Source organism: Chrysemys picta, chromosome 7 (assembly GCF_011386835.1).
Source record: "Chrysemys picta bellii isolate R12L10 chromosome 7, ASM1138683v2, whole genome shotgun sequence".
In the NCBI taxonomy this organism is placed as follows: Eukaryota; Metazoa; Chordata; order Testudines; family Emydidae; genus Chrysemys; species Chrysemys picta.
Window position 1 is genome coordinate 125,622,689 of NC_088797.1, and position 12,539 is coordinate 125,635,227.

The 12,539-nt window shown below is 41.1% G+C and overlaps 1 protein-coding gene across 2 annotated transcripts in view; it reads left to right on the forward strand.

The window, feature by feature from the left end:
- The window catches only part of SLF2 (SMC5-SMC6 complex localization factor 2), a 61,136-nt gene that overhangs the window by 23,158 nt on the left and 25,439 nt on the right, over positions 1–12,539 (forward strand). For both annotated transcript variants that reach the window (XM_042845193.2, XM_008179785.4), the window contains exons 5-8: positions 2,189–3,363; positions 6,611–6,693; positions 7,563–7,682; positions 8,347–8,514. In XM_042845193.2, coding sequence (XP_042701127.2) covers positions 2,189–3,363; positions 6,611–6,693; positions 7,563–7,682; positions 8,347–8,514 — 1,546 coding nt within the window. The remainder of the gene's footprint in view (positions 1–2,188; positions 3,364–6,610; positions 6,694–7,562; positions 7,683–8,346; positions 8,515–12,539) is intronic.

Consider the following 12,539-nt stretch of genomic DNA (forward strand, 5'->3'; position numbering starts at 1 on the left):
ATCATTATTGAGCAGAATCCGTCATTAGCATGTCTTCTGGAATGGTGGTTGAAGCATGAAGGGACATATGAATCTTTAGCGCATCTGGCATGTAAATATCTTGTGATGCCAGCTACAACAGTGCCATGGGAACACCTGTTCTCACTTTCAGGTGACATAACCAAGAAATGGGCACCATTATCTTCTGCAAATTGCAACCAAACTTGTTTGTCTGAGCGATTGGCTGATCAAGAAGTAGGACTGAGTGGACTTGCATTTTCTAAAGTTTTATATTGTTTTATTTTTGAATGCAGTTATTTTTTGTACATAATTCTACATTTGTAAGTTCAACTTTCATTATAAAGAGATTGCACTACAGTATTTAGGTGAAATGAAATACTATTTCTTTTGTTTTTTACAGTGCAAACATTTGTCATAAAAAAAAAATATAAAGTGAGCACTGTACACTTTGTATTCTGGGTTGTAACTGAAATCCATATATTTGAAAATGTAGAAAACATCCAAAATATTTAAATGGTATTTTATTATTGTTTAACAGTGCGATTAATTACAATAATTTTTTTTAATATATTGCTTTCTTTTTAAACCATAATTTTGTACTATTCAGTATACAGAAATTGCATAAACTGAATTAAAAAAAGATGATTAAACCAAATCAGTAAATCCTAAAGTGATTCCATTGAAGTCAGTGGAATTATTTTGAGTTTACGTTAGAATTAAGGCTGCGAGTCTGTCACAGGTCACGAAGTCACAGATTCCATGACTTTCCATGACCTACGTGACTTCTGCAACCTGTGCTACAGTTTGGGTGTGTGGGAGGGGGCAGGGGGTTGGGTGGTGTGGGGGCCACTTACCTGGGGGTAGGGTGCTCCCCGGCTCCCACTGGCGTGGCCCTGTAGCCCCTAGGCAGAGGAGGGGCCAGGCACCAGGCGGCTCTGCTTGTTGCCCGTGCCCGCAGGCCCCGCCTCCGCAGCTCCCATTGGCTGTGGTTTCTGGGCAATGGGAGCTACGTAGCCAGCGCTTGTGGTGGGACTGGGATCAGCACACGGAGCCCTCTGCCGCCTAGGAGCTACAGGGACTCACGGAGCTGGGTAGGGAGCCCCCGCCAGCCCTGCAAAAAACCCCAGCACACCCCTCCTCCTCCCCCCATGAATTTTTGTTTACTGCCTGTGACCTGTCCATGACTTTTACTAAAAATACCCATGACTAAAATGTAGCCTTAATTAGAATAAATAAGAGCATAATTTCGTTCACTTTGTGCGTAGGTCACATCACTTGATCTGTTTTTTAAAATGCAGAGATTCATACTTACCTAAAAAGTGAACATCACAAAATTAATTCATAGTTGACCATGTGAGATATTGTCTGTTTACTAAATATCAAAATATAGCAAAATACACAGTTCATGTTAGAGCACCAGTTTACAAAATAACAGTGCTTTTGCCCAGCTCTCTGTCTCAGGTGTCAAACTTAGCTTTAGAAGAAGACATCCTTGGGTCTCTTTTGAAGTTGGATGGACTTACCGCAAATAGCTTTATATATGGTAGCATTTTCTAATCTCTTCTCTTCTTCCCCTCCCTCCCTCGCCCCCCCGGCTGCCAGAGGTGATAATGCTTAATTAGAAAGTTGGAATTGGACCAGGAGCCAGAAGATCAGTACCTATATTTTAAGAGAATCTTTATCCAAAAGGGAATGGGATTTGTTAAGTGTGTGTGTTACTGTCATACTTTTAATTCTGTTATTTTCAAAATCAGTTTTCAGAAACCCCGATATAAATAAATGTATTTAAAATAAACTACTTCAGACTTATGGAAACTTTCCTCTGTTCTCAGACATGATCCCTCTTCCCTTAGTCTGGGCTACTATCAGTCCAACATATTTTAATTCTAGCATATGGAGCAGGTGCCCCAATATGATACTGAGCTCCTTTCTTAAAAGAAACTGTTCTTATTTCATTGCCAAATTAGTTACAAGTAGTAATGCAACTGTATAATCTCAACTGATCTTAGCCTGAATACTGTGCACTAAGTGAGAGAGTTGCACTTTGTGCCCAAACATTTTGTCAGTTATGTCATTAATGAGGAACTAACAGTTGTCTTAGTACTTTTTAAAAGACTGTTGAGACAGTTTCACATGATACACTGAAATTTTTACAAAATATGAAACTTTTTTCAAACTTTTTCCACAGATGATTCATCTCAATCAAAGCAGGTTTCAAAACCTGAAGTTTCTTCTCCAGTTCTATCAAGATGGTCATCTGAAAAGGCTGTTAATATATGGAAAGATCAGTCATTCCGCTTTAACTCAAAAATTTCTTCAGCACTGTCCAAACAAAAAGACTTTACTGGAAAAAGAAAAAGGATATCTATGAATAGGGACTTGAAAAGTTCAGGAAAACCTGTGGTACAAATTTTGAATGAACCTCATTTCAGCAGGTCATCTGAAAAATGCAAAAATAGAAAGTCTGAGTTCATTAAACATGTTGTAGTAGTCTCTCCACGTGATGGTGTTCTGCAACTAGAGGATGCTGCTATGTCACGTAGAGAAGACTTGTCTCTTTCACAGGAATATTTTGACATAAGCCACAAAAAGGAAAAAGATAAACCCACATATGTGGGTTTATCACCTTTATATTCTGGACACTGTGCTAATAAAAATGACCAAATCTATGTTGCAGATACCAAAGAAAATCCGTTGCAAGCAACCTGCTCACGTTTCCTCTTAGAAAAGCCAACATCTCTTTCTCAGGAAAAAGCTACTGTAAAGACTAAAACTCAGTCAAACACAGTGTGCACAGAAGAAATGAAATGCTTACATTCTTCTTCCCACATTCAAAGTGCTAGTTTATCTCAGGTATTAGAAACTAAGAGAGAGCAAAACAGAGTGAGACAGACTGAACCTATCTTTTGTAAAGATGATAATGTACAGCTTCCCTCAGATTCTCACAAGAATTTTACTAAATCAAAAGAGAACACTGGAAAGACTTCAGAAGATAATTCTAACTTGCCTTCAGTGGAAATTTTTGAGAAGCCTGTATTTTCAGTAAAGATTGGCAAAGTTGTTGCACGTTCACTGTATTTTGAAGATGGATGTTCAGCTAATAGCACTAGTTCTTCACAGATTTCAGATGAGTTGAACATTGAAAGCTCCAAGATAACTTCCGTGTTGAATAGAAAATTAAGCAACAGTTCTGATAGTGAAGATGAGAGTTTTGACTGTAATCTGGACAGCGATGAAGAAGAAATGCTCTTGCCACTGCAAGATATCCTGTCCTCAAGTTCAAAATCACATGTTGGAATTCCAGAGGGAACTTGTCTTAAGGATCTTTCACAGGACACCTTGACTCCATCACCCAAACTTCCTGTAAGTGGCTAAAAAATTTTTCATCTGAGTCAAATTTGTCAATGTTTCTGTTTCTTCTGACACTTCAGTGTTTCCTATAAAAGAAGAATCTCTTCTAAAGTCTTCAGAGTAACAGCCGTGTTAGTCTGTATCCGCAAAAAGAAGAACAGGAGTACTTGTGGCACCTTAGAGACTAACAAATTTATTAGAGCATAAGCTTTCGTGGACTACAGCCCACTTCTTCAGATGCATATAGAATGGAACATATAATGAGGAGATATATATACACACATACAGAGAGCATAAACAGGTGGGAGTTGTCTTACCAACTCTGAGAGGCCAATTAATTAAGAGAGAGAAAAAAAAAAAAAAAAAAAAAAACTTTTGAAGTGATAATCAAGCTAGCCGAGTACAGACAGTGTGATAAGAAGTGTGAGAGTACTTACAAGGGGAGATAGTCAATGTTTGTAATGGCTCAGCCATTCCCAGTCCTTATTCAAACCGGAGTTGATTGTGTCTAGTTTGCATATCAATTCTAGCTCTGCAGTCTCTCTTTGGAGTCTGTTTTTGAACTTCAAAAACAGACTCCAAAGAGAGACTGCAGAGCTAGAATTGATATGCAAACTAGACACAATCAACTCCGGTTTGAATAAGGACTGGGAATGGCTGAGCCATTACAAACATTGACTATCTCCCCTTGTAAGTACTCTCACACTTCTTATCACACTGTCTGTACTGGGCTAGCTTGATTATCACTTCAAAAGTTTTTTTTCTCTTAATTAATTGGCCTCTCAGAGTTGGTAAGACAACTCCCACCTGTTTATGCTCTCTGTATGTGTGTATATATATCTCCTCATTATATGTTCCATTCTATATGCATCCGAAGAAGTGGGCTGTAGTCCACGAAAGCTTATGCTCTAATAAATTTGTTAGTCTCTAAGGTGCCACAAGTACTCCTGTTCTTCTTTTTTCTAAAGTCTTGTGTCTTTGGGTGTAAAACTGGGTAGTCAGTTCTGATCCTATACCTTCCTTCTATTGTGTATTATACCACACTCATACCTATGCTATCTGAGCATTTGCGGAGATTACATAAAGTAAATAAGCTCCTTTGGCTCTCTTCCACTAGAGCATATTAGAGGTTTCAGGAACTTTGTTTTCCACTTACCCTTCCTGTTAAAACAGAAATAGGCTTTACATTTTTCCTGTTGTCTTGAATGTGGCAAGATCCTTCCTTGGTCAACTTCAATTCTTTTGGGAGTTCAGTATTTGTTGGGCTGGCTGCTGAGTAAGCTGTGCCCCAGTCTCAAGAAGTTCATCCACCTTGATGAATTTAAAAGGAGTTGCGGTGTTCCCTCTAATTTTTCCCACGCATGTGCGGAATTAATTTTATGTGCACCAATATGGAGGTGATGTGTGCCCTATTGGTGCACATAACAAAATTCATGTGGCGGGAGTGGGGCCGAGGGGTTTGGAGTGTGGGAGGGGGCTCTCAGGGCTGGTGCAGAGGGTTGGGGTGCAGGGGGTGAAGGCTCGGGGTGGGGCTTGGGATGAGGGGCTTGGGGTGCAGTCTGCCCTGGGCTACAGTGGGGAGAGGACTCCCCGCAGCAGCGCCTGGGTTGGGTGGGAGAGGCACCTCTCCCCTTCCCGGCTGTGGCAGGTCCCGGGCTGGGTTGGGGCCGGGGTTGGGGCCTGGGGAGGGACACCTATCCCCTGGCCATGGCAGGTCTGGGACTGGGGGAGAGGCATCTCTCCCCACCGCAGCCCTGAGAACCTGCGCAGTGCTTAATAGGCTGCTGAGCAGCCACGCAGCTTAGAGGGAACTTGGTTAGTGAGCTCTGAAGGCTCAGGAGGTTGACCTGTGAGCAGGAGGTGTTCTTTGAAGTGTATCAGACCATCCTATTGAGGGAGCCTAAATTTCAAGGAAGCTGAGAATACTTGGCAACTTGCAAGAGGGGCCAGGACTCGTCCTGCAGTCACTTCTCCTTTTTTCCTTAGTCTGTCCGTTAGGATGAATCCCATCTTACAATTTACATGGGTATAATGGGGATAATTTTACAAATTATTTGTTCAGTAGCACAGCCTGGCAAAAAAGCTGCTTTTTTTTTTTTAATTTAAAATTTTATAATAAAATATAAAGGGGGGTTAACTTTAAGCACTTCTAGCGTAAGACTTTCCTAATGTAGTGCTCCTAACAGAAGGCTAATTACCTTGAAAACAGCTGATTTTTTTTAAAACCTTATTTATAAGGCAACTTTGACTATCATGACTACATAAAAAATTTTATTCTGTTTCTAACTCTTGAAATAATGGGGGGAGGGGAGGAGTGTGCTGTTTGCCTTTTTTCCTGAAAAAACACAAATATAATACATGTAATGACCATTAATTAGAGGCACATACTAGATCAGATGTTTGGTTGCATACATTTACTGCAAACATTTTTCCTAGTATGTGTCTGTAGAATTAAATGGACACTACAGATAAATTGTATGTTACTCAGGAATTGCCATGACCATATCTTTTGTGGGATAGTCTCCTGTTTTGTTTTGTTTTGTTTTTTTAAAAGGGTGCGCACACAATACAGAACAAAAATCAGAAGAGGGGGAAAAAAAAAGGCTCCTGAATTGTGCTAAAGCTATCTCAGGCCAAATTTCTAAATGCTAATCAAATGCAGGATCTGGTAAAAATGCGTCTTCGTTCCCCACCAAAATGTTCCTTTGAGCTTCTGTGATTGGACCCACCTAGCTCTGCACCCTGTGCCCAGTGTTTTAGACTCCTCTGTTTTATTGACTAGCCTTAATTCTCTTCAGCCCTTATTTGGTAAAACCTGGCATCGCTTCCTTAAGGAGTGAGCAAGTGTATTTGCTTAACTTTTATATGGTGGTGTTCACTGCAGTATCTGACGTGCATTTTACATATCGGTTAAATGAGGCTTAGAGGTTGTGATTTTTTTGCCCAGTATCACCATAGGAAGCTTGTAGTAGAGCTGAAAACAGAACCAAGATCTGAGATGGTAAGACCAATGTTTCATCTGCTGGTCGGTGCTGTCTGTTGGAGAGAAAACGTTTCTGCTCTTTGCAATTAGTTGTGTAATCTGTCAAATGGGGCTCTTTGGCTTAGATTTTATTTTTCAGGATCTCCTGTATGTTTCTAAATGCAAATTCATATAGTATGTCTTCTTGAGCAGATGGATTAAATTGTCTAGCCGTGAATCCTCTTAAGAAGACTGTTTCCCCTTTTATAAAAAAAACTTCATACTACTTCATTACAGCTTTCTAAGATTCCTGTTGTGAGTCAAGTGTCTTATGTGAACAGCCTAGAGCATCTCTTGAAGGAGAAGGAAGAATCCAAAAGGTTAGCATGTTTATTATTTTAAGGTAAATCTAATAATACTTGTGAAAAATGCTAAACTTGCTTGTGGAATCATAGGTTCTTTATTCCTCCCAGAACTGGCACAGCATGAGCAGTGGCAAGTTCAGATTTGGCTACTGCTGCCAATGTGCCTCCCTCTGTACCTAGAGGAACCACCTGAATGTGTGTTAATGAGACTGTCAGTAAAGGGACATAGTGTTAGTTGTGGCTTTTGTGATGTTTACTTGTCCTTAGTCTCATTCAAGTTCCTATCAACTCCCTTATTGTAGGCCATCAAACAGCTGCTAGGCAGGCATGAAATAAAATTACTTGCATAGACTTTTTACTGTAGCTGCTTCTTAGCTGGTTGCTGTTATAGAGGCCGGCCTATCAGACTCTCAAATCTTTCTTGCTGCCTACTAAGATCACAGCAGCCAGTTTGGTGGGTGCAGTCAATTAGCATCCTTCCAAGATGTCCTTAAGGCAAAGGCTGGAATGTGTAGTGATGCTAGTTTGTAATGATGGGAGGGGGTACTATTGACAGTCTAGCTAGTAACGAACTTGCTCCTAGAAGTAAATTCAAAAGCTGATTAAAGTAACAGAGTATTCTTCCCATTGATCTTTTACCTGTCAGTAATAATTTCTCGATATTATTTACAAATAGGATCATACAGCTATAGTAGTCTTCATCAAATTTTTGTTTTAAACTGATATACTCAGAAGAGTATATTCAGCAAGTTTTATCACATTATAATGTGCTTCACGTGATGCTTTAATCCAAGAACTGAACTCTAATCTACAACGGAACATACTTGTTTGTTGTAAAAATGGACTAGCAATAATACAGTGTTCTGCTCTTGCCTCCACTGCAGGGTAGATGAACTAGAGAAGCAACTACAGGAAGACATACAGGAAATTGGACTAAATTCGTCAACTGGAGAGGAAGAGCAAGAAAACTCTGATGAAGATAGAGATCTGTCAGAAGAACACAGGTTTTTCCTCTTTAATATCACCTAAATCTGTTCTTTAGTTTCTTTAGTCTCCCACATGGGCATGCATACTCAGTGTAATGTTATTTATGTCAGTGGTTCTCAGCCTGGGGTCTGGGCCTTCTGTGGGGCTGCAAGCAGGTTTTAGGGGGGTCCACCAAGCAGGGCCAACATTAGACTCACTGGGGCCCAGGACAGAAAGCCAAAGCCCTGGGCTCTGAGCCCTGACATCCAGGGCTAACGCCGAAGCCTCAGCAACTTAGCTTTGTGGGGCCCCCTGTGGCGTGGGGCCTTGGGCAGTTGCCCTGCTTGCTATCCCCTGACGCTGACCCTGCTTTTTATATGCAAAAAAACCAGTTGTTGTGTGGCACAGGGGGGCCGTGGAGTTTTTATAGCATGTTGGGGGTGACTCGGAAAGAAAAAGGTTGAGAACCCCTGATTTATGTGGCTGCTGTCACCTTATCCCTGTTACCTCTTTGTTTTTTAAAATGCAAGCTCCCTCTTTGTCTTCAGGGTCCTCCATAATTACTTGGCAATAACTGTATTGAATCTAGGCTAAAGAGGCTTTTCAGTTTAAGGCTGAAATGTTCATCAGCCAAGGATTAAATTTTCTTAGACAGTAAGTACCAGTTATCTAAGTTCACAAGAATAATTGTGTGTATTACAGGGCATTTATAAAGAGGTTTTCGGTAGTATCTGATGCCATTCCTGATTATCATCCCGGAGAAGAAATATTTCACTTATCAAATTCTGGGGAAATCTTCAATCAGCATAACCTTGATTTGAGGAATTCTGGTTTCATCCCTCAAAATCCTATAGAAAAACTTCTTCTTAGGTAAGGATATCTTTTTTCTATGTTGTTGCCCTTTATTTGGAAGGCTGTCATAATGGCTAACTCTTTCTGAAGAGTAAAAAAAATACCTTTGGATGTAAGTGAGTTCTGCTTTAACTTGGAAAACAGTGCTAACCTCTTTATTTGGAACTGAGGTTTTCCCAGAGGGCTTTACAAAACAATTGTACCACTGCTTGAAAGGAAGCTTTGCTGTTTCCTCCTGTAGGTGGGAACCTGGGTCTCCTGCCTAGTGGTTAGGGCTCCAGGTGGCAGCTCCACCTCGTGGGCACAGTTCCCGAGTGGCAGCCCTACCTTGATGCAGTTCTCAAATGGGGTAGGGAACCCCAGGCCCCCCCACTTCACTGGGTTCTGATCCAGGGCCCAGGCGGTTGGTTTGGCTTCACTCACCTGGTAGTGCCTTGCATCAACCTCAAGCCAGCTTGGGTCACTTCCTACCTCGCTCTGCATCCTCGTTGGCTGTCCCTGGGGAGTGCTGCCTTCTGGCAATTCTTCTGACTTCTTGCTCTAGTCCGAGTCTATGGGTGCTAGGGTGCCGTGGCTACTCTGTTCCTTGACTTGGTGCGGTATTGGGTCACCTCCTTCCCTAGAGCTCCTAGAGTATATCCTTCTCCGTGGCCTGCCAGCCCCAACTATGCTGTCTGGCTGCCTTTTCAATCCCATCTCCGACCCAAGAATGCTGGGCACAGGCAGAGGTGCAGGGCCTCCTAAGCCCAGAGTTGCTCCTTAACCCCGCCTGTCTAGTGAGGGGTTTATAAACCCAGTCACACCTCCTCAAGGCTCATTGAACAACCTACCTCCATTTTTCATTAGCATGGATGAAGGATTCAAGATGGAGGGCTTCCCCCTGTTTTTGTTGGCTCTTGGAATCCTTGGCCCATGGAATCCTTCACAAGCTTGACAGTTTGCCAAGGCAGAACTGAACAATACAATACAATGAATGAAGAAAGTTAGCTGCTTGGGTATGGGAAGACCAAGAAGATAGGGTCTCATAAAATGGACTCTGAGCTGTAGTACTTGTTGCACACGTTTGTAGAAAGATTTCCATGCTAAGGAGGATTTAAACAAAATTTTTACAACTTAATCATTATGTTCTGGGATGACATGAAACCTAGAATCCTTCGTGTATCTAATCACGCAGCCCATCAGAACTAGTTGAGTCTCATTGACAAAAACCCTAGGACTGATTTAAGCCTATGGGTGTGTCTTGTCATGAGAAAATTTGGAAGAAATGGTAAGTCAGTCATGGCAAACTTCTTTCATTCTCTTTCCCTTACAGGGAGGTGGCACTTTATTCTTTATTTGTTTTACATTAGCGTTTAGAGGCCCCAACTGGATCTGAAACCTAGTTGTGTCAAGCACTGCACAAAGATCTAATGGGGACAGTCCATGCCAAGGAGAGCTTGACATCTCGATAGACAAAACAAACCATGTTGTAAGGGAAATAGAGGCACAAAGAGGTGAAGTGGCCTGTCTTAGGTCACATAACACATCAGCTGCAAAAAGAACCCAATTCTTCTGACTTCTAATCCAGTTCCCTATCCACTGGACCATACTGCCTTCCAGAGGAAGGGGAGGGAAACCAAGGCTCCAGCAGCTTCTCTTCATTCCCTTTTGGGGAAATAAACAGAAGTGGTTTCTCTTCACCTACCCTCAGAGGATAAAATTAATAGGGACCTAAAAAAGTTACAATCTATGGCATCCCTATCCCTGTTATCAAGGCTTAATCATAGAACTAAGATCCTTTGTATGCCTGTGTAACCCACAAGAGCAAAATTTCCTCATACTTTAAATGGTTTCGTACACATCACAAAAGCCACAGCTGACACTATGCCCCTTTGATAGTTCAATAAAGGTCAAAACTCAGAATTTTAAAATTCTAACGTTTCATTATGCATTTCTCTTAGCTTGGGCGGGAAATTAGACTATGCTGCTGTCTTTTTTTATTCTTTTTTAAAGTTAGTTTCATTTCCAGAATCTCTTGTTTTATGATGCTGTGGTATTTGGCTTGTAACCACTGTAGGAAAATATTGGAATGCAAGTAGTTGTCAATCTTTTCTGTGTGTTTTTTTTTTTTTTTTTTTTTTAATTTTATGAAACCATTTCCAGAATAGAGGCTGAGATGATTGGCCCTTTCAGTTTAGAGAAGGGATATGGATAGATATATATATAGATATATAGATATAGATATAGATATAGATATATATATATTGGGGGGAGGGATAGCTCAGTGGTTTGAGCATTGGTCTGCTAAACCCAGGGTTGTGAGTTCAATCCTTGAGGGGGCCATTTAGGGATCTGGGGCAAAATCAGTACTTGGTCCTGCTAGTGAAGGCAGGGGGCTGGACTCGATGACCTTTCAAGGTCCCTTCCAGTTCTAGGAGATGGGATATCTCCATATATTTTAAATTTTTTAAATTTTTTTTTAAATATAAAATGACAGAGGTATACAAAATGATGATTTGGACATAGGATAAATAAGAGCATCTAGTTTTTCTTCTTTCTCATAATATAGGAACAAAAGATTCAATAGGATTGTAATTCCACAAGTATAAAACTGATGAAAGGAAATACTACTATGCATAATTAACCTGTGAAACTCTTACCACAAGTTGTTATAATTGAGGCCAATGATTCAGCAAATTAGACACTGATGATAAAAAATACATGGTTATATTAGATGGTTGCTTAGAAGGGGTAAAAACACACATGCTTCAAGGTATAAGCCAGTATCTAATTAGGAAAACACTTCATCTATGGGCTTATTTCACAAGTGTTCACTATAAAATTTCTTCTGTTTTTCCACTAAAGGAACTGGTAGCACTGACTTTCAGAGGCAGGGTACTGGACTAGAGAGGCCACTGGTTTGATCCAGATTAGCAGTGCATATATTTGGTTATAAAAATAGAATCCAAATTAGTTTTAGAATTTGTTTCTTTATTAATAGAGCTAGTACACTGTTTAAAAAGTAGTGCTTTAAAACAGCCATATCTTAACAATTTTGCCTTTTAATGAAGACAAGTGAATATTTGAAAGCAAATTATTCTTTGTTAATCTTAAAATTTTCAATGTATATTATGACAATTGAGAGAAGACTAATTGCTTTAACATTTGTCAACTGCATTTGAAAAGTTTTTTATTATGAATAAGGCTTTGTCTAAACTGCACAGTTTTGTCAACAAAAGTCAGCAAAACAGTAGCAGTATACACACTGAAATGTTTCTCCTGCTGATGTAATTCCCCTGCTATGCTGACATAATAAAACCACCTTGAGGAGCGATATTATTGCGATGTAGTTAGAGGGATGTAGCGTCACTTGATTATGTCTCCCTAATTTGCCTCCAGGAGGTGTTTCACAATGCCCCTCATGACTGCTCGGGTCACCAGTTTGAAGGTACACAGGTATGCACCCCTCCCCCGTTTAAAGGCCCAGGAATTTTTGATATCCCCCATTTACTTGGTGTGCATCATCCCAGCTGACCATGCTGGCTTTATGCAGCAGATGCGTTCCTGCGTGGAGCACGCAGGAGCTGTTAAATCTGCTGAATATATGGGGAGAGGAGGTTGTGCGGTCGCAGCTTCGCACCAGCCGTAGGAATTTCAGTACCTATGGGCTGATTGCTGATGACATGCAGGAGAAGGGGCACGAAAGGGACATGCAGCAGTGTCATGCTAAAATAAAGTGCCTGAAGCAGGCGTACCAGAAGGCAAGGGAGGCTACCCGTAGCTCTGGTGCAGCACGGAAGACATGCTGTCAAGGTTCCTGGTGTACGGCTTCATGAGCCATGGGAGCTAAGGGGTATGCGGAGTCTCCAAGGATCACTATGGGCATTTGCACATCCCTCACTGGAATCTTCTGGAAAGAAAGTCCCAGCATGCAGCTGTCTGTTCAGTCCAGTGTTCCGAAAGATCCATGCCTCATGCACCTTCTCTGACCACTCCACATTGATGTCCGTGAAACAGCCCGTGTGGTGCACCAGTGCCTGCAAGACCATGGAGAAGTCGCCCTT